General features: G+C 46.2%; 1 protein-coding gene across 1 annotated transcript in view; it reads right to left on the reverse strand.

Annotated features, from left to right (window-relative positions):
- Nucleotides 1-3,545: 3,545 nt before the first annotated feature.
- The window catches only part of NTSR1 (neurotensin receptor 1), a 55,068-nt gene continuing 36,871 nt past the window's right edge, over nucleotides 3,546-21,742 (reverse strand). Inside the window, exons 2-4 of the mRNA XM_038158720.1 lie at nucleotides 20,696-20,897; nucleotides 10,689-10,779; nucleotides 3,546-8,415 (exon numbers count right to left, since the gene is read on the reverse strand). Of these exons, the coding sequence (XP_038014648.1) occupies nucleotides 8,166-8,415; nucleotides 10,689-10,779; nucleotides 20,696-20,897 (543 nt within the window). The 3' untranslated portion in view covers nucleotides 3,546-8,165. The remainder of the gene's footprint in view (nucleotides 8,416-10,688; nucleotides 10,780-20,695; nucleotides 20,898-21,742) is intronic.

Here is a 21,742-nt window from a genome sequence, read left to right on the forward strand (position 1 = left end):
TGGTGGCCAGTGTTAAAATCCCTGTACCATTTGCTGGCTCTGGTCTGGCTCAAGCCAGGAGGAAGGAGAGGGATTAGGTGTCAAGTTGCGAGTCAGAAAGCACCAACCATGACATCAGGTGTTTTCCTGGACTGGTCACGAAATATGACATTTCATGCTTGTGTTGATGGTAAAGAGAAATTAATCTTATCCCAGTTGCTGGTCTGAAGGAAAACAAAAAATGATTTATTGCAGCAATGTGAGACTTTCGTAAGAATTCATGCTCTGTGTGGGAGCTGTACTAATAATGCTGTTGGCACTCATCGCTGCTTTCCAGTTGGACAGAAGAACTAAAACATTGAAAATGTCAGGTGCCACAGATTTCCTTACAGCTCCCTGTGGCACTGCTGAGGTCAGCCCCAGTTAATGGAGCTTGTTGCTGTTTGGGTGTTTTTTAAATTCAGCACACAATGCCTCCCCTTCTGCAGCCTGCAGGGAGCAGACCCCAGGGATAACAGCGCCGTCGGGAGCGCTCTGGGAGCTGCCAGGGGCTGTGACAAGGCTCTTGCTGCTGCTGACAGCCAGCGAGAAGCTGCGTTTTGATGGCTGACTGTTGGCATGTTTTGCTAATATATGTCTTGGAATGGAGGCTTAATATAGCTCATGAGCCACCTGCTGATGCTGAGTGAAGGGAAAGGTGAGGCTGAGTTGGCTGCTGGAAACGCTGGGGTTTGAGGCTCTGGTCTAGAAGATTTCATTGCAGCCCTTGGGTGAATCCCAGAAGTTCCTGTGCCTGAAATCCATGACTAAAACAAGAGCTCCATTGCAGTGACAAAGGGATGGAGTGGGCTGGGTTGTTGGAAGTGTCCTAATGCTGTTAACCTTGGTAACAATGGCTACTACATCTCCGTTATATTTGTGAAATTTTGGGGTGCTGACAGGATCTAAATCTACCCTCCCTCAGCTTAAAGCCATTCCCCCTTGTCCCCTCACTCCAGGGTCTTGTAAAAACTGGAGTTTTTACCCTCTCCAGCTCTCTTGAAGCCTCCTTAAGTACTGAAAGGAGTTCTAAGTTCTCCCTGGAGCTTTCTTTTCTCCACGCTGAACAACCCTGGGCAAAACATCATCCCAGGAGTGGCTGCAGCACCCACACATGCCCTTAGACACTCACTACAAATTTTTTGGCCTTTCTCTTTCTCCTTCTTGAAACTCCTGGCTGGCTTGGCTGGTTTGTATCACCAGTGATATGGTGTCTAACTAACTTTGCTGCTTCTCTACTTAGGTTAGATGTTAGGAAGAAATTCTCTGAGGGTAGGGAGGCCCTGGCACAGGGTGCCCAGAGAAGCTGTGGCTGCCTCATCCCTGGAAGTGTCCAAGGCCAGGTTGGATGGGGCTTGGAGCAGCCTGGGACAGTGGGAGGTGTCCCTGCCCATGGTAGGGGGTAAAAGAGGATGACATTTTAGGTTCTTTCCAACCCAAACCATCCTGTGATTCCATGGTTCTATGATCCTGTCCCACTGGCATTTGGCTGAGTGAGCCCAGGACGGGGCTGGCAGCCCATGGATGCTGGGCTGGCTGCTCTGGGCTCCCCTGCCATGTTTTTAGTTCCCACAAAACAGCCCCAGCAGCTTGGTTTGGCCACCCTGCAGCACTCAGAGCATGCCTGTGCCTGTGCTACTGGAGGGGTTTTGCACTTGAGTGCCCAAAATCACTTCAGGTTCTGCTTTGTGCTTCCCAGCCCACAGGAGGCCTGGAATAATAACTGTGATGTGCTGCCTTATTGCTTAAATGCCCTCATGAATATACTCCAGCCTGATCTACTGTTCAAACAAATTCAATAAGGCAGAGCAGGATTTAAAGGTATTTTAAATAAATTAACTTCTGCATGGATGTTTATTAAGTTTTATGAAGCCATTTACTAAAACGTAACATTTTTTCCTGAAAGGTGCCTGAAATTTTCCCCTCGTGAACTATGGAAATTGCTTTTATAATTGAAATGAGAAATAAGGGCCAAGCTGAAAGCACTCCTCATGGCTCGAGGCACAGTCCTTGTGCCTTTCTAAAGGAAAAAAAGAATTATTTGACTTTTCACATCTTCTGTTTTCCTGCATGTTTGCGGGCGTGACGTGATGCAGGATCGCGTGACACCGGGTGGGAGGGTGGCTTGGCAGGAATGGGAGGCTCAGCTTCCCAGGACTTGGCTTTTTCAAGGAGTCAGCCCTGAGCTGGACAAGTCACGAGCAGACAGCAACGTTTTTCACTGCAGCCTGAACACAGACTGGATTGCTGCAGAAACCATGGAGGCTCCACTGGGAGCACCGTGCCCAGCACAGAAATCTCCTGCAGCCAGGAAACAAGGATGCTGCCACGTGCTGTGGATTTCCACTGCTGGAGACATGAACTGTGGGCTGAAAAAACACCTTTGAGCAGAGCAGGGCTGAATACTAAATCAAAGGATCCATAAAATAAATGATTTTGATTCTTTAATACTTGATGGTGTAGGCACAATAGAGGCTCCTGCTCTTCTCATCTGGAAGCAGCACCAAAAAGCCTTTGGAGACCATTTGAGCTAGGTTTTAGAAGATGGATTTTCCAGGCATGGATGATTCCAAATATTTAAATTTTATTCTCTTGCTGCTTTCCAAGCCACCTTCCACTCTATCAGAAGTCAAAACAAAAGGGTTGAATGGTTAAAAACGATGAAGATTTTATGGCTCAGCTCAGCTATTGCACAACAGAACATTAACCAGGAGCTGCAGGAAGGATGGAGGTGACTGATTTTTGCTCATTTAGTGTAAGGACACTTTAATATCATGGGTAATACCCAAGCATTCTGTCCCCACAAAATTACATTTGTGTTAGAAAAATAAATGCCAGGGAGGAAGAGGATCACGCTAAAGATGGGAGGAGAGGAGGGGAAATCTCACTGTTAAAACACAATAAACCTGCTTCATTTTCATCACCCTTTGGGGTGAGGGCTGACTCCTTTGCTGTGCCCCTACAGCTCCCAGTGCCATAAAGCCCCAACCTGCTCAGTTTTCTCAGCAAAGCTGCTGCAGAGTAAGGGCCAAGATACAACATCTGCAACATCTGCCCTGCAACAGGGGAAAGCAAGCTGGGGAGACAGGCAAGGCAGGAGCTCAGAGCCCTGCAGAGCCACTGGGATCTCAGCACTTGGAGCTGCTCAGTCTGGGAGCTCAGCTCTCATTCCCACACTTCAGGCTCCTGCACCCCACATGCTTCAAGTCCTGGAGGCTCTCAGTTGCTCTGCCCAAGATCTGATGCTTTTAACAGATGGCAGGAAGGATTTTCAGGGCAAACATCGCTGATGGGAGTGTCCTTCAAACCTAACTAGTCCCCCTGTTTGTCTGCTGGGCTGAAGTCAGAAGCAGCAGCTGATGTTTGGATGCTGTCTGAGCTGCAGAGAGCAGGGACAGGAGCACCCAGGGCCCTTCTGCAGAGGAGCTGCAAGTCCCAGTTCAAGGCCAATGGGATTCCACCAGTTTAGACCCCAGCCAGGGTGTCTGTGCTGAAACCAGGCTGAGTGATAAAGGCACTCCTGCCACTTCAAGCAAAAACAACCCAAGCCTTAAACTTGGATATTTATTTCTTAGGATCAATAAATGACAAAATAAAATACCATACAGTACAAAGGCTATATCAGGAATTAACCATTTCAGTACACTTCGATCAGTAAATACAGTATCAATAATAGCATGTTACACTTAAAGAGTGTTTCCCATTGCCATACAGGAGGATTCCACACCCTCTTCTTTCCCTTTGTCACAGAAAATATCACAAAGTAGACACTGACATACTTTTAACATTCATTTTTTCCCCATTGAGCAACAGGCCACAAAAAATAAAGCACATCAACATTTTGTATCTCAGAATAAAATATAAATAAAAAGGTGCACTTAAAAATATATTTGCCATAAATACAACATGTGCAGGACTATCAGGTGGCACAGCTGGGGAAGGACTCTGGATCACAAAGCCAGGACACAGCATCATGAAATTTTGGATCAGCAATTTCTACTTTCGCACTAAGCAAATCCAGACTGAGGACAGGAAGAGTGGTCGAGCTGTGATGGGAAGAACCAGACAGAGCTCCCGCAGACACAGCTTTGGTTAAAGAGTCACCAAAGAGCACATCCAGGAGGACACGGGGCTGACACAGCTCCCAGCCCAGCGGGTGTTTGCTGTCCCTGCCCAGGGGCAGCAGCCATGCAGCTGCACAGGTGCTGGGCTCAAACCTGCAGCAGGAGCTGTCTGCAGCAGCAGCACACCCAGGGCTGCTTCACTGAATGCTGGATGCTGGAAATGCAAAGGTCCTGCTGTTGTGTTTACAGCCCGTGCCATGCTAACCCTCCTCGCTGATTTTCCACTGAGTTTTCTCCTGAAAAGCTCGCTGAAGTGAGGCCTCACGCACCTTACAAAAAAAAGACAAGCTCAGCAGAGCATTCCAACGCTGATGGACTGGGCCCGTGATGAGACAGCCCTGTCTGGGGGAAATTTCTGAATAGCAAAATTGGTTTATAAACCTGATTTCACACTCTGCTAAACTGATGGCTCTGGCAAGGGCACTCTGAAGAGAAACAAAGCCTCAAAATAACGTTTGAAGAGGTCACTTGATAGACTCTCTTCAGAATGGAATTTCTCGGAATCCATCTGGCAGCATTTCACATCTGCAGGGTCCACAGATTTTATTCTTTTTTTAGTCAAAACAAACAGTTCCAAACACAGGGAATTTGCATAGATGAGCAGAGGCCCCAGCTCTCACCTCTGCTTCAGTGAAGAGTGCAGCCAAGGCAGGGACACAATGGATGGCAGTTTTTGTTCTGTCTAATGGCAAAAGCCATTCACACCAGATTAAACTAAAAAACCTTGTTGGGTTAGCAGTTCAGTCATTGTTAAGAGGCATCTAAAGAAGCATTTCTCTGGTAAGTGTGGGGCAGTTTGTACCTTTTTCTTCTCTACTGTATCAGCTTTTGTTCACAAGGCCAGGCTGGATGGAGCTTGGTCTAGGGAAAAGTGTCCCTGCCCATGGCAGGGGTTTGGAACTGGGTGGTCTCTAAGGTCCCTTCCAACCAAAACTGTCCAGTGATTCTCTGGAAATCATGAAACCATGGGGGTTTGCAGTCAGCTATCCTCACTTCTTTGAGCTCAAGGGAACCACATCTCTAAGCTGAACATAGCAAAATTAGGTGAGGAGGGAAGAGAGGATGAAACCAGCTGTAACTTACACTGCTCAGCTCAAGGTTGTCAGATTTGGCCAGTGGAAGAGGTAGCTTTGAGCTGCAATCTCAAATTAAGGCCATGGACCCAGGTCTGCTTTCCTGTCAAACTGCAAGAACAGAGCTGTAGAAGTCAGCAAAACACTTGGATAAATCCCCCAAATTCCCCCAGCTCCTCAGCACTCAAGTGGCCCAAGAAACACTGTGGAAAGAGTTTATGCTGTTTACTTTTACTCCAGCTTTTTCTCACTGTCATGTCAAACCGAAAATAAACCTGCCAGTTTCTCTGAGCTGTGATCAAATATTCTGTAAGCTGCCTGTGTATCTCGGTAGTGAAAATTTAAACCGAGCATCTTACGTGAAAGAACAATTTTTCTACAGTGTTTTCTAAGATAATCCAGCACATTTCAGCAGGTTGGTGTTAAACAAAGTGTAGTAATAATGTTGAATGTTTCAAAAGCAAATGAGACATGCAGGGTGGTAAATCGTAATGAAAGCCAAAGCAATGCAGTTACAGCTTCCTTGGGAGGTTTCAGAAAGCTCCTCCCAGCTGCTGGCTGTATTTAGAGGTGAAGTAAAAAAAATCGGGTAATCCAGAAACATTTGAAGTATCTTGCCTGGAAGGCCAATGTTAAATGTGTGACATCAAGACTCCTCTTTCTCTCAAGGCAGACTTTTCCCCTCTCCTGTTCATGGCACCTGGATTTTGCCACCAGGCAGGATGAGCAGGTCTTCTTCTTCCAACCTGCCCAAGCCATTTCACACACACCACACACACAGAATTCTTGCTTTTTTCCACAGATTTCCTTCTGAAGAGATCAGTCTCCCTTATTCCTCTTAGTTTCAATTTATTTATTTTTGTGCCACTGCCTGTTTTCTTTGTCAAAAAGGAGTCAACAGTCCATGAGCAACAGAAGTGCTTGGTCAAATATAATCTCTGCCCTCTGCTTGGTACACCCAGGGCAAGAAATCAAAGAAGGCATGACAGAACAGAGCTTGCTGTTTGGCTGAATCAGAAGGAACTGGAGCCCCACTGACTTTTATTTTGAGCTCTTTCTTTTGCAGGGTTTCTGTACCAGGCATTAAAATCCCATCCCTGGCAGGTGTGGCTGATGGGCTGCCATGGTGGCCAGCTGGGTACAGGCTCTAAATGCCCCAAGAGCACTCACTCATCACCAAGAACTCACAGCAAATGCCCCCGGATGGGTGTTTCCTCTTTGTGCTGAGCCCAACAGGACCTAAACCACAAGTCCACCAGGTGGACTCCATGATTCTGGTGAGTCCCTTCCAACTTGACCTGTTCTGTGATTCTCTGATGCAACATCTGTAGCAGGAGATGTCACCAGTGGTCCTGGCCTCCATCACCGTGTGACCCTCACTTGGGCCAGCCCACACCTGCAGTTGGGGACCACAGGTGCTCATTAGCTGAAGGGTGCCACGGGCAAAGCCCAGGAAGCCAAACTGAGACAACTCTTCCACTTTGTCACCTGTCAGAGGCAAGTCCTCCTCTCCTGATGACATGTGGTGTGAAAGGGGACACCAGGTCACCACCAGCACAGGGTGATTGGTCAGTATCAGGTTCACGCAGGTCACCTTCTGGGGAAAAAAGCCCTTTAGCTTGTCCCAGAGCCCTCTTATTTCAGTACTAAATTTCAGTACTAAATTCAGTACTCTGGAGCAATTTGTTGTATCATATAAGGGGCCATCAGAGGTGGAACCATATGGGAGAAAAGCTCATGCTACCTCTCCTTACCTCCCCTCTAAATTTCAAAGAGAATTTTCTGGCCTTGTTTCTGTTCCTCTGGCTTGTTAAAAGAAAGTGTTTTAGAGTGAAAACTCCCCAGCTTAGACTTTCTTACATTCTGCATTTGAGCTATCTGAATATTGGGGGTGCAGATAGGTGTGCCAACTGTTCTGGTAGCAAAAAGTAATACAAGAAAAGGTAGAACAAGAGGACCTGCTGCCTACAACTGCTATATATGAGATGTTAGCCTTGTGGGAATGGCAAGGAAACAAGTAAAACTGGAATAAGAATGGGAAAAATCTGAAGGTCCCACAGAATTGGGGCAGATTGCTCTTATCTCAGCAGCCTGGAGCCCTCATGAGCTCAGAGTTTTCTCATCTCTTAATGCGGGCCAGCAAACTGTTCTCCCTGGTAAAAAATAGGATTTGGCTGTATGGCAAAAGGAAGTTTTTCTATTTCTGTTCATTTTCAGCTCTCCATCTGGGCACAGCCTCTGCATTCTTGACTTTGCCAGAGACTCTGCTGTTATTGGTGCAGTGGTACCAAAGCCAGGCACTGTGGGTGCCCTAAAGCCAAAGGTGACCCCACTCCCCAGGCCACAGCCACCCCAGCCTAGGTAAGGCATCATCTGTTCTTGTTGAATTTCAAGGAGCCAGAGAGGCTCTCTTGAGCACCTCGGTCATATTCCTCACAATGGAGATATATTTCTAAAATAACCACCTGGCTCCCTGAGTTTTCACTCCTCGTTCATTGAACATCTCACAGATGGGCATATCCATTCTCCAAGAACGTCCCTCTCGGTTCAAAGCTTCTTTCTCCTCAAACTCTCTGCTTGTTGCCACCAGGAGACGTGATCTCAAACCCTTGGATGTGGACACGGCATCTCTGCACTGAGAAAAGGATGAAATGCAGAACAGTTTTGCCTAAGTTGAACACATTTTGGCTTCCCAGTTAACACCACATCTGGATTTATGCCAGACTGAAGTTACAATACATGTAGACATTACTCACAAGAGGCAAGGCCAATGCTTGAAAATAACCTCAAAGTTACTGGCAGAACAAAGCCTATTTTTTCCAACAAAAATGACTTTGCTACACACATTTGTGTTACGTGAATTTGGAGACCATGCACGAAAGTCACAGAGGCCTCTCTCAGTTTTGACTCCACGATGAATTGCGTTGTTCCTCCTCCTCCTCCTTTGGCTTCAGTACGTAGTTTCCCTTGTGACCTGGCTGGAAAATGTGTGGTTGCTGGAGATGCTGTTGGATTTCCTGGTGAAGGCCAGGCGTTTCTTCTTCTTCCTCCACGGCAGGCACAGGATGGTGAGTGTGGAGAGGAAGATCTGGCGGAAGTTTGCCGACACCAGGTTGTAGAGGATGGGGTTGATTGCTGAGCTGACGTAGAAGAGGACATTTGTCAGCATGTAGAAGTAGTGGTAGAAGTTGTAAAGGAAACTGGAAGAACAGATGAAAGAATAAAATCTAAGTGTTAAGAACTCAAAGTCACAAGGGTGAGAAAAACATGAGCTGCTTTCCAGCTAACCTTTCTAGGCTGCAAACATGAGCTTACCAGTGGTGCCTGGGCCACTACAACCCATCTACATCTCCAACTGGAACTGGTCAAACAGGGATCAAATGCTTCTATGAAGATACTGCCCCACTCACCAGCAGCTTGAGACTTATTTAAACCCTGGATCCAGACAAGATATTTACCTCGTGCATTCATTTTTCTTTGGAAGATGTCATTCTGGAACCTGAGAAGCCAGATGGAAATTCGCTTCTGTGTCATACATACATATTAGCTTGACTTTTTTGGCTACAGTTCTGATCTACAGAGGTTGTAGAAGAGCCAAACTCCAGTAACAGATGCAGCTCTCTCCTCCCTCTGGCAGTGAGAGCAGCAGCAGCAGCTCATTCAATGGGTCCCTGGGTTGGGATTTGTCCATGATGTGGGACAGCATTTCCTGTTCTGGGGGCAAGCTGATGATAGCATGCTTCTGAAACACATCCTAACCACCACAATTTCATGTTTTCAACTAGAACTGGTTGAAAATGTTTTATTATCTTTTATGCTTTTGGATATATTTTTCCTTGGGCCAACTGAGAACAATAGCCCTGAGCTGGTAAAGCATTTATAAACACCATGGGTCTCATTTTCAGGAAGATGTTCCTCCGAATCATTTATCTTGGTGAAAATTGCAGACCTTTCTAACAGTTTGAGCAATGTCTAACAAAAGATAAATAGAGCAGTGCTGGACTATGTTGCCCATCCCTCCACACCCTCTCAACACTGCCAAGGACTGCATGGCCCATCCAGTTCTTACAAGCAAAGTTTCCCTGTGTAGTTGTGAAGAATTAATATTGGAAAAATTTTTCTTCTTCAGGGGCAAGGCACATGTGTTCATAAATGAACATGCCAAGCTGCTGCAAACTCTTGTTTAGCCACCAGACTGATAGTTCACTATCATTCTGTAAATTCAGTGTTTTCCTAAAATTACTCATGGTTTTAAAAATAAGAAAAAAAATATTATGTGAACACAGCCACAATGCATAAATTCCCACTAACTGCAGACAGACTCTTGCTCAAAGCAAATGCAGTCATTACATAATCGAACAGTGCCTTAAGTGCTTTTCATATAGTAAAGCAAGGGAGAAACAAGAATTTGTCCAAGTGTGTGCCTAGAGCTCTGTTTTCATGACTGAAGATAGATTTTAGATTTTCCTGTGGCTGGATCCACAGTCCCATTCAGTAGACTGCTATATCCTAATCTATTATATTTTGAGTCTGGAATTGATTGAATTTTAGGTTTTTTTATTGTTGTTCTGCTTTTTGGTACTGTAGATTTTTCTTTCCTTTCCCTTGAAAGAAACAGGCCTGGTCTCAGGGAGAACAGGGATATAACAGGAGGAGACACAAGAGAGCATCCCTTGGCATCTCAGGCTTCCTCAGTGTGTGTCCCCAGACAGCATTAGCTCTTAATGACATATTTAAAAATAATAATTAGTTTGGTGGCTGCTTTGCTGAAGAGCCTGGCCTGGTGCCTCAGAAAGGAGCAGGGGGTGCCTTTGCACATCTGTGAGCAGTGCACATGTGTCCATGCAATTATCCCAGAATTCTCTGACAATCTGGGCATTTCCTAATCAGCAGCAGCAGCTGCTGGCATCTCATTTTGATCAACTCCCTGCAAAACCCAGTAAATAACCTGGCCCAGCCTCAGTAAGTAGCACAGCTATTCCCCCACCTGTCATCTCCCCTGTCAGAGAGGAAATGTGGCCTCGTGGAGCTAAATTGTGTGCTGACAGGAGCTGCTGCATCTTAGGGCTGGGGATCAATATCTCTGGCCCAGAGACTGAAATCCACTCTGGATGCACCAACCCCCCTGTCCAAATGTCATTTCATCAGACAGAAGTCTGTGGTTTCAGCCCTCAGGAGGAGGAGGAGGGGCTGACGATGCCTTTTGGTTCAAAATAATGCTTCTTGAGGGATTTAGGTAAAACAAAAACTCTTAATTTGCCCGGCAAAGACCGAGACAGCCAAAAGAAAAAAAAAACCCACAACAAACCAGCAATTAGGTTTTGAGACTTGAACCCCTCGGTTGGAGAACACCTTTGTTCCCACATCCCCACCTCCACCTCCACACCTGGGGGTGCCCTGGCATGCCCAGCCCCAGCCTGAGCCCCCAGCCTGTCCTGGCACGGGGGGACCGTGTCCCCACATTGTGACTCACTCTGTCCAGTGGCTGGAGGGGACGTAGCAGAACATGAGGCGCCGTATGTGGTAAGGGAGCCAGCAGACCACGAAGGCAATCACCACGGCACCTGCAAGGCAGGGAAAAAGCCTTAACTTAGTGAGCAATTCTCCATCAGGCTGAAAAAGGGACCTGTCTGCTTGGGTTTAATTGCTGTAGCTGTTTTCCTGCAGCCCCGCTTGTTCTTGTATTGCTGTAGTGCAAAGAATTAATAACCCTGAGGGACAAGCAGCCTGCAAATGTCTGTAAAAACAAGCAAAACAGAAGTAATAGAGAACAGCACTGAGCACTGGGGCTGGGACATGAGGAACAGCAGAAGGTACAGATGAAGGACTCGTCATGCCTAGTTCCTGGCTCAAAGGAGACTGTTTGCATCTGTGTTTTACGCCCTTGTGGCACTGGGTATTTTGCCCATGAGTTATGTCCAATGGACAAATTTTGTCCATTTTGTCCAATATTTTTGCACAGAGACAGCTGGTGTATGTTTTCCAAGCAGGTAGACAGGGAGCCAGGGCCACTCCAATCCCATTAGTTTGTTACATGGAGCCCCTGGCCACAGGCCCACAGTGCTGAGCATCATTAAACTGCTCTTCCTAGTGGCAGGGCTCATCCTTTTGTCCTACATTTGTGCCATACCTGAGATTACAATGTGTTTGGGTCTGGACTTCGTCATAATAAAAATGATCAATTAAAGGGTAAACAGAGAAAGACACCATTGCTTTTTTCCTTTCCAGATTCTGAGGGATGTCAGACAACGGAAAATAAAATGCAACAACTCTGAGGCATAAAAGTGCTGTTGATAGAGTGCAGTTGTCAGCCTGCATTAAAAAGTAGATCTATCAGGCAATCAAGAGAAAGATTTGTTTCCTTTTGTAATATACGTTTCAACTTCTGTATGGAACAGCAGCATTCTAGCAGAATCCTAGCAGGAAATAAAGAAATCTCAGTTAAAACGTAACACAATAAAAGGCAAGAAGAAAATAAAAACTAAATAAAATAATTGAGTTATTTTTGGTCCCAAATTTGCTCTACAGATAACAAGGGACGCATCACTCTTGTCCTTTATGTGACCTGTAAGGGGTTGGGAAGCAGCAAAACTCTGCTCCAGAGTGAGGTACCACAAGTGCAATGTGGATTTGGCATGTGGAGACAAAGGCTGGGGTTTTTTCTGCCTTGGGAATTGGATGTGGATATGTCCCAAACCCAGATGCTGTCATCCCACAGGGACCATGTTGTAGCTCAAGGAGATGTGTTTCCCTTGGATAATGCAGTCCAGGAGGAATAAGTCTAGCTGTGGCTGCATCTCTCCATCATTGATGCTTAGCTAAGAGGCACAGGAGAGCAGAAATTAAACAATCCCTGTGTCCAGCTCCCTACTCACACCCTGCTCCAACTCCATGAGCTCCCTGTCTCATTAAACACACATCTAACAGTGGAGAAGGTTCTATTCCATGATGCATGACAGCATCTTCCAGGAATGCTTCAAAAGCCATTTATCCAATAAAGACATAAGCAACTGAAGGGACATGTTTTGGAAGGAAGGCTAGAGGGTCTGTTTTTATCCTCTTGTCCAAGTGAATTCATTTTTTCAAACTGTTTTTTGGCTGCTCTCTGGCCCACAGTGATCACAGATGTAACTCATCACCAGACAGCCTGCAGCCCTTCAGATGCCATCAAGTGAATGAATTTGACCTGCGTCTGATCCTTCCCTGAAGAGCTTTGATGGGACTTTGGCAGGAGAGTCCCTGCATGACGTGTGGCACAGGAGAGGTGGGACATCCCCTGGGAGCGTGGCTGCCTGCCTTGCTCCTTCACATTTCTGAGCACCTGCTTTTGGCCACCTCCAGAAATCCATTTCTCTGCTGGATGGGCCTTTGGTTTGCCCTGGATGGAGCAGTCCCCCCTGATTCTCCAGGAGATCCCTCTCAGGGGCTGCAGGAGAAGCAAAACTCTCCAGCCTCTCCTCCTGCATTTTCAGCCTCGGGCCAACGGGAACGAGCCAACATCACAGCTCCAGCCCATCTGCTCTCCCAGCGCCTGCACAGGATTTGCTGCATTTTCAGGCTGCAAAAGCAGCTTCCCAAATGGCTCCAAACACAGGTTCATTCAGGCACATCTTAATTTTTGCAGAAACCTCCACACGCTGGCACTTCTCAGCTGCTCACCCCTGTGTGCAGCTCTTTAGGAGCGGCAGGATCCAGGTTCTGTCAACAGCCAATTACAAGAATCTCACACATCTGCTTGTTACATTTACCAACATGTTAAATGAAAGTGGTTTTCTCCTGGTAAATGATCTCTGCTTCTTCTGCTGCTCAGGCAATGCTGTGCCAAATAATGTGGATCTATAGTAACAAAAACACATATTGAGAGAAGTATCTGCTTAACATCAGCAATTAAGTAATCTGTGATAATTCTGTAATATCACACGCAATCACTCCGCAATTAAATCTCTATTAAACATGTGAAGTGCACTGGAGTCACTTACGGTCTGATTTGGAAGTCCCAGCTGGGTGACACACTGTGCAGTTCTGTGCTGCACAGATTAGGAGATCCCGACCTGAATTTGTCACCCTTAATCCGTATGTTTTCATTTTATCATACAAGGGATCAAGCAGATTTAGGGTGGCAGTCCTGCCCTCCTGGGTCCTCTCCCCTGGGAGGAATGTGAAACATGAGACTGTGCTAACTTTCACCTAATACAGAATGAAAATTCCTTTTTCTCCCAGATACCTGGTTCCTTTTCCTGCTGTTTTGTTCTGCCTGTCAAAATGGTTGAGCTGTAAAACAAATCCTGGGCAAACCGTCTGCCAAAATGATTTTTATTGTTGTTATGAGCTCCTGGGATGTGTTCTTCATCATCAAAACTTGACACATGGGCTCCTTTGGTGGAGTAAGAAGGAGCAGATCAGCCTGCTGGAGCTGAGCACTGCAGGGAAAGGCTTTGACTCAATATGTGATGGGCTCACTGTCCAGGATGGTGTTTGTGAGGTTGGAGATTTCCTGCCTTTATTTTTTTGAACTAAAAATAAACCAGACACATCCCTCACTTTTAATTAATTCAATAAGGTTCTAATAGGAGCAGAGCTGCTCCGTGAGCTTCTGATATTTCCCATAATTGAGCAAATGAGGTGCCAAACCTCAAGGCTTGGCAGTGGATGTGGGACCCCAGCAAGATGACCCCAGTGTGCCAGGGTTGGACTGGAATGATCCTTCTACCAATGTATGCCCTCATTTCCCTTCTAAATCAAGCACCAATTCAAATGTGTTTTAAACCATGAATTATTACATCCTGTGTTTTTCTATTTTGTCTTATAATGGCTCTTTTCTCTGCCTGTTTGAACTGCATGCCAAGGAAGAAGGGGAGAGGAAGGAGGAGTGGCAGACGACGAGCCCTGGTTTGTTTTTCCTTCAGGAAGTCCTGCAGAGAGAAACATCAATTCTGACTGACATCTTTTTCATTGTGAGGAGATTTAAACTGTGCCAGTCTCTACTCTCAGACTAAACTGGACATGGCAGCAATCCTGGAAGTTAAAATTCTGTTCAATCACACTGGGTATCTTATTTTGCCTTGTGTGTATCCTGGGCTGAGGCTGGGGATCTGCCCTGCTCCAGGAGCTCCTCTGGGTGAGCGTGTGCACAGGGCAGGGCTCCATGAGTGGGAAGGCCATGGCTTGGCTGGTTTGGCTGAGCTCAGGAGTGGGCCCAGGAGGGGTTTCCAGCCCCCATCCCTTGGTGGGGCCGTGTGAGGTTCGCAGTGACTCAGAGCCCTGGGACAGCGACAGGTGAGGAGCCACAGCCGCTGACTCACCCTGAGCTGCTGCGGCACAAAGCTGGCCTGGGCTGGTGTTCTCCTCCTCCCCCTCCTCACTTCATCTCCTCCAGCTCCTCTGGGATGCTGAGTCACAGCCCTGCAGCCCTCGGCGAGGGTATCCCTCTGTCCTGTCCTCCTTTCTCTCCAGGAGAGGCAGGAAAGGCATGCTGCTCCTTCTTACAACCAGCCCTGCTGCTGCTAAGGCCTCCAGAGAGGCTCAGATCCATCTTCCCTTGATAGTTTAGTCCAGACTATTTCAGCCAATTTATTTGTTTTCCTCTGCATTTGAAGGGGATCTGAGCCACATACAGATGTGGAACAGCACGGTGGAGTTCCTGAGCAAAGGCAGGAGCTGTTTGGGGAGGTATTGGCCCCCCCTGAACAACAGCTCTCAGCTTTTTCTGTGTTCCCGACTCATCTCCAACGCTGCCCAGGGGTGCACACCCCCCAGCTGGTACTAATGAGGGGTACAAAAGGTTATAAAGCCCGTGTCAGGGTGATTTTTGGAGAAATAATCCTTGTCTATCCCAGGCTCCTGGGTTTTATGTACTTATTTAGTTGATGCCATTACAAGGGAAGCTCTCCCAAAGTGCTGCTTGATCTGAGAGGTGGTGAAAGCTGGGCCAGGGCAGGCACAGCTGGCACTGCCTCGTTAAACCTCGAGGTGCTGTTTATATTAACATCATGTTCTACCTGACAGGCTCTTGGCAATATTTATATCAGCAGGCCCCAAAGTAGGGATTGCAGGAGCCCAGTAAAATTAAAACTACTTACGCTGGTATTTGGGTCACAAGGCTGTGGAATAACGGATTTCCATAAAAGTCAGTAACAATCAGCGGGGTTTGGGGACCACCAGCATGAACTGAGGGTACTCAGGAGAGCAAAGAAGAAACTGGGAGTAACAGTGAGCTTGAGAAGCCCTCAGCTCCTTTAAACACCACTAAAACCACACAACATTTGCTGCATACAATCCCCTAATTCTCCTGAATGTATGAGCAAAAAAACCCTAAGTTTTTCTTTATTAGTGAAAGGGAGACAGCGCAGTGAATGGAAAAACCTTTTGGCATTCAAAATCAACATATTTTGCCCAGACCATATTCCCCAGTCCTGATTTTTAATGGCTTCAGATGACAGATTTGAAAATAGATGTGAATTCTTGCCCCAGCTCACGCCAGTGGTTAAATCATCCCCTGGCACCAGTTTCATCCATAAGGAGCAAGGCAGAAAATACAGATTAAAGCTGGCCCCAGAACAGGCACTAGCAAGCAGCACATCACTGCTGTCTCACTGCATACTGGGGTCTCTTCCCAAGTTTCCTTCTAAGGTAATTAATTATTCTTTTGGAAATTAGAGAGAAGGTTGCTTGATTCCATTTAAACTTCATTCATGCCATTACCCCTGGGGATGTCTGGATGTTTGGAAGAGAAGGAAGAAGAAAGGAAGAGAATTTCCCCTTTGAAAGATAAAGAAGGGATCTCATTTTATCCTCAGCAGGTTCAAGTCTCTTTCTATTTGGTGAGATCAGGTGTAACCTGAACTGGCTTCCCTGCAGCCCTTTCTTCTTTCCCCTCCAGTTTTGAGTTTCACATATCCTTTGTTCTTCCCAGAACAGTTTCTGCTCATCAAAGGGACCCTGGAGCTGTATTCACTGCATGCTTCTACACTGACTAAAGCCCTGGCCAGACTTCATGTTTAGAATCACATTAGTTAACTTTTTAAACACTCACATTGTCATGGCTTAACACCTGGAAAATCTGCTTTCAGGGCATGGCCAAAGCTGGAGTTTTCTGCAGAGATGCAGCCACAAGGACCTGCAATTCCTGCAGGAATGCTGTGCCAGGCCCAGCAAAGGGACACATCTTGGGAGAGGGGAAAAAAGAGACTCCCTGTCCCAAGAGGTGCAGCCACCCCTGGTTTTTGCTCCTTGGAGGGTGCTCATAGAGCACTCTGATGCTGCTCGTTTCATCTCACTTGGCAGCCTGCAAAGTAAACCTACAACTACAAACATCTCTGGGAAATATATACAACTGTTAAATAGGTAATTTATCCTCCCAAATTTCAGTGTGACACTTCAACTGTTAAAATCAGCTTCCACTCAAGCTTAATGCCACAGGGGTTTTGCTGAACTCCACTTGGGGTTGCTCCGACTTTTTATTAGAGATACAAACTGCCTTGAATTTTGTTCCTTTCTTGAAAAGAAATGATTTATGAACAAATAAATCTGCTTTCCTTAGAATATAGGAATTATGAAATACATCTGTTTAAGGAGTTTTAGTCTGGTGCTCTTCTGTGTATTGTGGCTGCAAAGTATGAGCTATTCCTGTCTGTGGGCTGGTTAAACTAAATCTCATGGCAATACTCTCCTCCTGAAATGAATAACTCAAGACTTGGAGCATTGGTGAGGAGAAATGAATGGAACCTTCAGAGTATTTGTTCAGAAGGGGAATTATTAATGCACAAATTAATGAAATACATGGATACATCATTAATTCTTGGCCTTTGTCTTGTATTACTTGATGCAACACAGAGGCCTCAAAATCATAATTTGAAAATTCACAGAAATTCAGTAAAAAAAATGCATCTTGACTTCATCTGCTAAGAGGCATTTTACTGAAGCATCACCCAGCCAGCTGTGGGAGACTGAAGGATATTCTTTTAATTGGCTAAACCTTTAAGTGCTTTATAATTGCTTTCACTAAGCAGCTTCAGTGACAGAGCAAATGCTACCTGGGACTGATTACATTTTAATAGGCTTAACCAACGTCCCCTTGCAAAGCCTCCCCTTGATGTCCATCAGTTTATCTCAGTGTTGTTATCAGAGCTCAGCTGGGCCATTCAGTAACTCCTGCCTTCCTTCCATCCACCGGGAATGGTCTGACAGGCAGCCAGGAGGTGCTGAGGGCTGCCTGGAGGAGAAGGGGCTGCAGGCAGGGGTATTGGTGGGGATATCAGTCCATGCCACAAAACTGCCCCCTTTCCAGGGATATTTTGGCTGAACAGAGCTTTCATCCTGAGCCAAGCTCAAATACACCCTGATTTTTGAGCAGCAGAGAGAATTGGGGTTGTTCAGCCTGGAAGAGAAGGCTGCAGAGGAAGTTTCAGCCTTCCAGTGCCTAAAGGAACTCCAAGAAGGCTGGAGAGGGACTAGGGACAAGGGCCTGCAGTTACAGTACAGGGCAATGGCTTTGAAGTGACAGAAGGAAGGGTTAGACTGGATATTAAGAAGAAATTCTTCTCTGTGAGGGTGCTGAGGCCCTGACACGGGCTGTCCAGAGAAGCTGTGGCTGCCCCATCCCTGGAAGTGTCGAAGGCCAGGTTGGATGGGGCTTGGAGCAGCCTGGGACAGTGGAAGGTGTCCCTGCCCATGGCAGGGGTTGCAATGAGATGAATTTTAAGATCCCTTCCAACCCAAACCATTCCATGATTCTGTGATTGTTCTGGGGTGTGTGTGTGTGCATGTGAGTATTTGAGGTTATTTAGAATTTTATCAAGTGATTGGCATATCAGGTTGTGCAATCAGAAAATGTTCACAATGTTCACACTTCTGTGGAGCATCACACAGCCTTGGGAGACTCAGCATTCCAGGGCTCCAGAAGAGCCAAGGAGTAGCAACATGAACTGGAGGTGGTTTAATGGAAGGAATTGGATGGGTGAAGGAGGGTGTGCAATCTGTTGGTGGAAGGTATTTTTAACAACAGAACTGGTTGCCCTGATACCCTTAGTAAAAAAGCTGGGAAGCTGCAAGTGCCTGGAGCCCTCTGAATTTGAATCCTCACACCTGATGAACTCTGACAGCAGAGAGGGAATTACAATCAGGAATCTCATGCTTCCTGACTTAATGAGTTGGCTCCCAGGCAACAGGCCTGACACATCCCTTCATCCTGATCACCCTCATTATTCTGTACATGACCACAGTCAGACAGAGCCAAGAAAATACAGAAATGCTACCAAAAAGGAGGAAAACACTGTTGTGGATGTTTTGAATGAGGCTGTTAGCCTGGCCACTTTTAGCTCTTATTTCAGTGTGAACAAATACTTAATCTCAGTACATTTGGAGCAAGGAAGTTTTTTGCTGCTCTGATCTTATCCAACAGCTCTGCACACCATGAATCACAAAAAATTGTTTTCTAAGCACTGCTTTTACAAGTTCTGAAACATTTCACCCTTAGACCTAAATCAGCCTTTTCTGTACCTCAGGCCAAAGTTCACTTTTGGTAATGGAAAATACTTTTACCCCCATGCAGCTCTGATACTCTGCCAGCAGTTTTATAAGGGGGGACAAGTGTAATTTTTCTTTTCCCACCCTCGTCCATAAATGAGCCCAGACGCTGTTCATGATTTTGGCTGTCATGGATGCCAATATAAATCATGTGAATCCTTGTGTATTTTTTTTTTTTTGCTACTTTTCAGACAGCTCAGAGACCTGGGTTTTTAAAATGTAAGTCATGAGGAACAGGTGACAAAAGTGTGAATCAAGCACCTGCAGTAATAATAAAAAAAACAAAACCATTTTTTTTTTCTATCTGGAAAACTGAAATGCACAGGATTTCACTCCCATTTGCTATTTGGATAAAAGAGAGCATTTCTGCATGGGGGAGTGAATCACAGACAAAAATGAGGGAGGATTTTTTTATTTGCTGGATCTTCCTCAGCACAGAAATGCAGCAGACAGTTGCCCTCTCACTGCTTTCCCAGCAGGAGGGGAGCTCAGTCCTGCTGCTGGGGTGGCCCTGAGGAGATGCCTGGAATATCTGGGCATCCCTGCATGGAGGGGCCCTGTGGCGCCACATCTGACCCACTTTTGAACCACCTCAGGCTCCAGACTGAAACCCTCATTTTTGCCAAATATTCTCAGCTTTTGCAGTACACAGCAAACCCAAAAATTTGCCTGGAGAAGAAAAAAAAGAGGAAGCAGAAGAAGATGAAAAAGAAAATTATGCTTATTGTTCAGAAAGTGAAGGGTTGTTTTTCAGTGCCTCAGAGGAGATGTGGACCTGTGGGTGAGGGGTGCACTTCCTCTAGTGCTGAGGAATGCCAGATGTAAATTTAGGTTTCTCTGCTATTATTCATGAAGAGCTCTCTCTTCTTGATGATCAAAGAGGATACAATACTAAAAGGAGAGAGAGGCTGAGGTGTGTGAGGTGGTGTAGTGAGAGTGAGAAAAGGCAGCTTCTCACTTCATGGCAGCAGGCAGAAGTGTTAAAAAACAGAAAGGGATAGCAAGGAGCAGAGTCCTGGTAGGCTCCATGGGGAAGCAAGGCTCCCTCCTCACCCACCCCTGGATAACAGTTTATTGGGGTGCAGAGACAGTAAACAAACACAGTCCAACAAGATAATTGTGGGGAATTTAATGTCCCCTGTGCTTTTCTTTCCTTTTTCTCAGTAGGTGTTTCCCAGTTGGGAATGCACACGGGCAAGGAGTGCTGCGTGGGATGCATTCCTTGTGAAAAACAGCTGGGGAAATGTCATGGAGCCTCCTGGTGCCTTCTCTAGGGATTTCTCTCATTGGAAAAATGGTCTGAGCCAAAGCACTTCAAATACCAAGATGCCCCATCCCTGGAAGTGTCCAAGGCCAGGCTGGACAGAGCTTGGAGCATCCTGGTATAGTGGAAAGGTATCCCTGCCCATGGCAAGGGTTTGGGACTAGGTGAACTTTAAGGTCCCTGCCAACTCAAACCCTTCTAAAAACACCAGAACATCAGAAAGCTTTCTGCTAACAAATTCTCCCCATCTCATGTTTAAAACCACTATGGGCATGCTTTGTTAGCTATTTTGGGTACTATTTTTGAGCAGCTCTTGCTTTATCCTCTCTAAAGTTAAGCTACCAGATTCTTTGGTCTTTTCCTCAGCTTATTTAATCAAGACATCCACTACTCTGCAGTACAGCTCAATTCCTGAGTGCAGGATCTTTTATTTAAGCTCTGTCTGAACCAGAGCTCTGCAGAAAAAGGGAAGCAACGAAACAACACAAGCAAGGCTTAAATTGCTGTCAACTAAGTCATTAAAATGCTGGGCTGGTTTTGCTTTTCCAGAGCGAGCAGGTCTGCTCGTTAGCTTTGCAAACCAACAAACAAAGACAAAAGGAGAGGGCATTTTGGGCGAAAGTGTTTTCCAGTTTCCACCTGTTACTCCTCAAGCCACATTTCTTTCGACACCGAGGGAAGGCGATACTCACGCAGGACCCGCACGCCGTGCTTCAGGGCTTGCACTCTGCTGGGCTCCATGGACATGCTGAGCATGGTCTGCTGCCCACCAATGGTGCACACCTGGTTCTCCTGGGCCGCCTGCTTGAACATCACCAGCAGCTGGTTGGCGATGATGGTGTTGAGCACGGAGATGACGACCATGGGGAACACGAAGGAGATGAAGGTGTTGACCTGCAGGGGAGGGATGGGGCACAGTCAGGGATAGGAGCAGCAGAGCAGGAGGTTGGGTTTTATTTCTCAAAGCAGCAGAGGAGCAGCCTGCAGTGGAAAGCTTTCCCTCCTCTTACTCAGCTGGTTTTGAAGGTTTGTTGCACAGAGGGAGAACTCAAACGCTGCTGACGCAGTTTCATTCATGTCGGTCAACACCCAAAAAAGGCAAAATCATTCATATCTAATGATGTTCTTTTCCCCTTTTCAGTGCAGTGCATTGCCAGAAATGTCTCGACTGCAATGTGCCATTGATCTTTTCATCTCACAACCAGCAGGATGCTGCTTAGCTCTCATCATGCATAGCGTGACTTCTAAATAACAGTGTGTTATTGTCTTTTTTGTGCATTATGAGCCCTCCTTGGGATCTTTTCAACTATCTTTTTTTTGTCTTGTGTCCTTTCCTTGTGGATTTAATGACAGCGTTTTGTTGCCTCATAACTACGTTAAATAAACTTTGTGCCTTAAAGGATTAAAATTGATCAGAATAAACAAGTGGAAATCGTAATGTTTATAGTACAGATTATTTGATTACTACAGTTTTGATAGAATTAAATGGAGGATCAAATTAAGCAGTGATTGAATCAAGTGTAAGTCACAGTTCACGTCAAATGCAAGGCTTTTGGGCTGTTTAGAAACCCCAGTGGAGCTGAGCTTGGCAAAGGGCAGCCCAGGGAAACAGGGCACGTGTAGGGTTTGCCTGCACATCTGCCATGGTGGGATGGGGAGCAGCTCTGCTGAGCCCCAGAGCTCATCCTCTCTGCTGGATGGCACAGAAGGAGACTCAGCACGTCACTCAGCTGAGTGAG

Source organism: Motacilla alba, chromosome 20 (assembly GCF_015832195.1).
Source record: "Motacilla alba alba isolate MOTALB_02 chromosome 20, Motacilla_alba_V1.0_pri, whole genome shotgun sequence".
NCBI classification, from domain to species: Eukaryota; Metazoa; Chordata; class Aves; order Passeriformes; family Motacillidae; genus Motacilla; species Motacilla alba.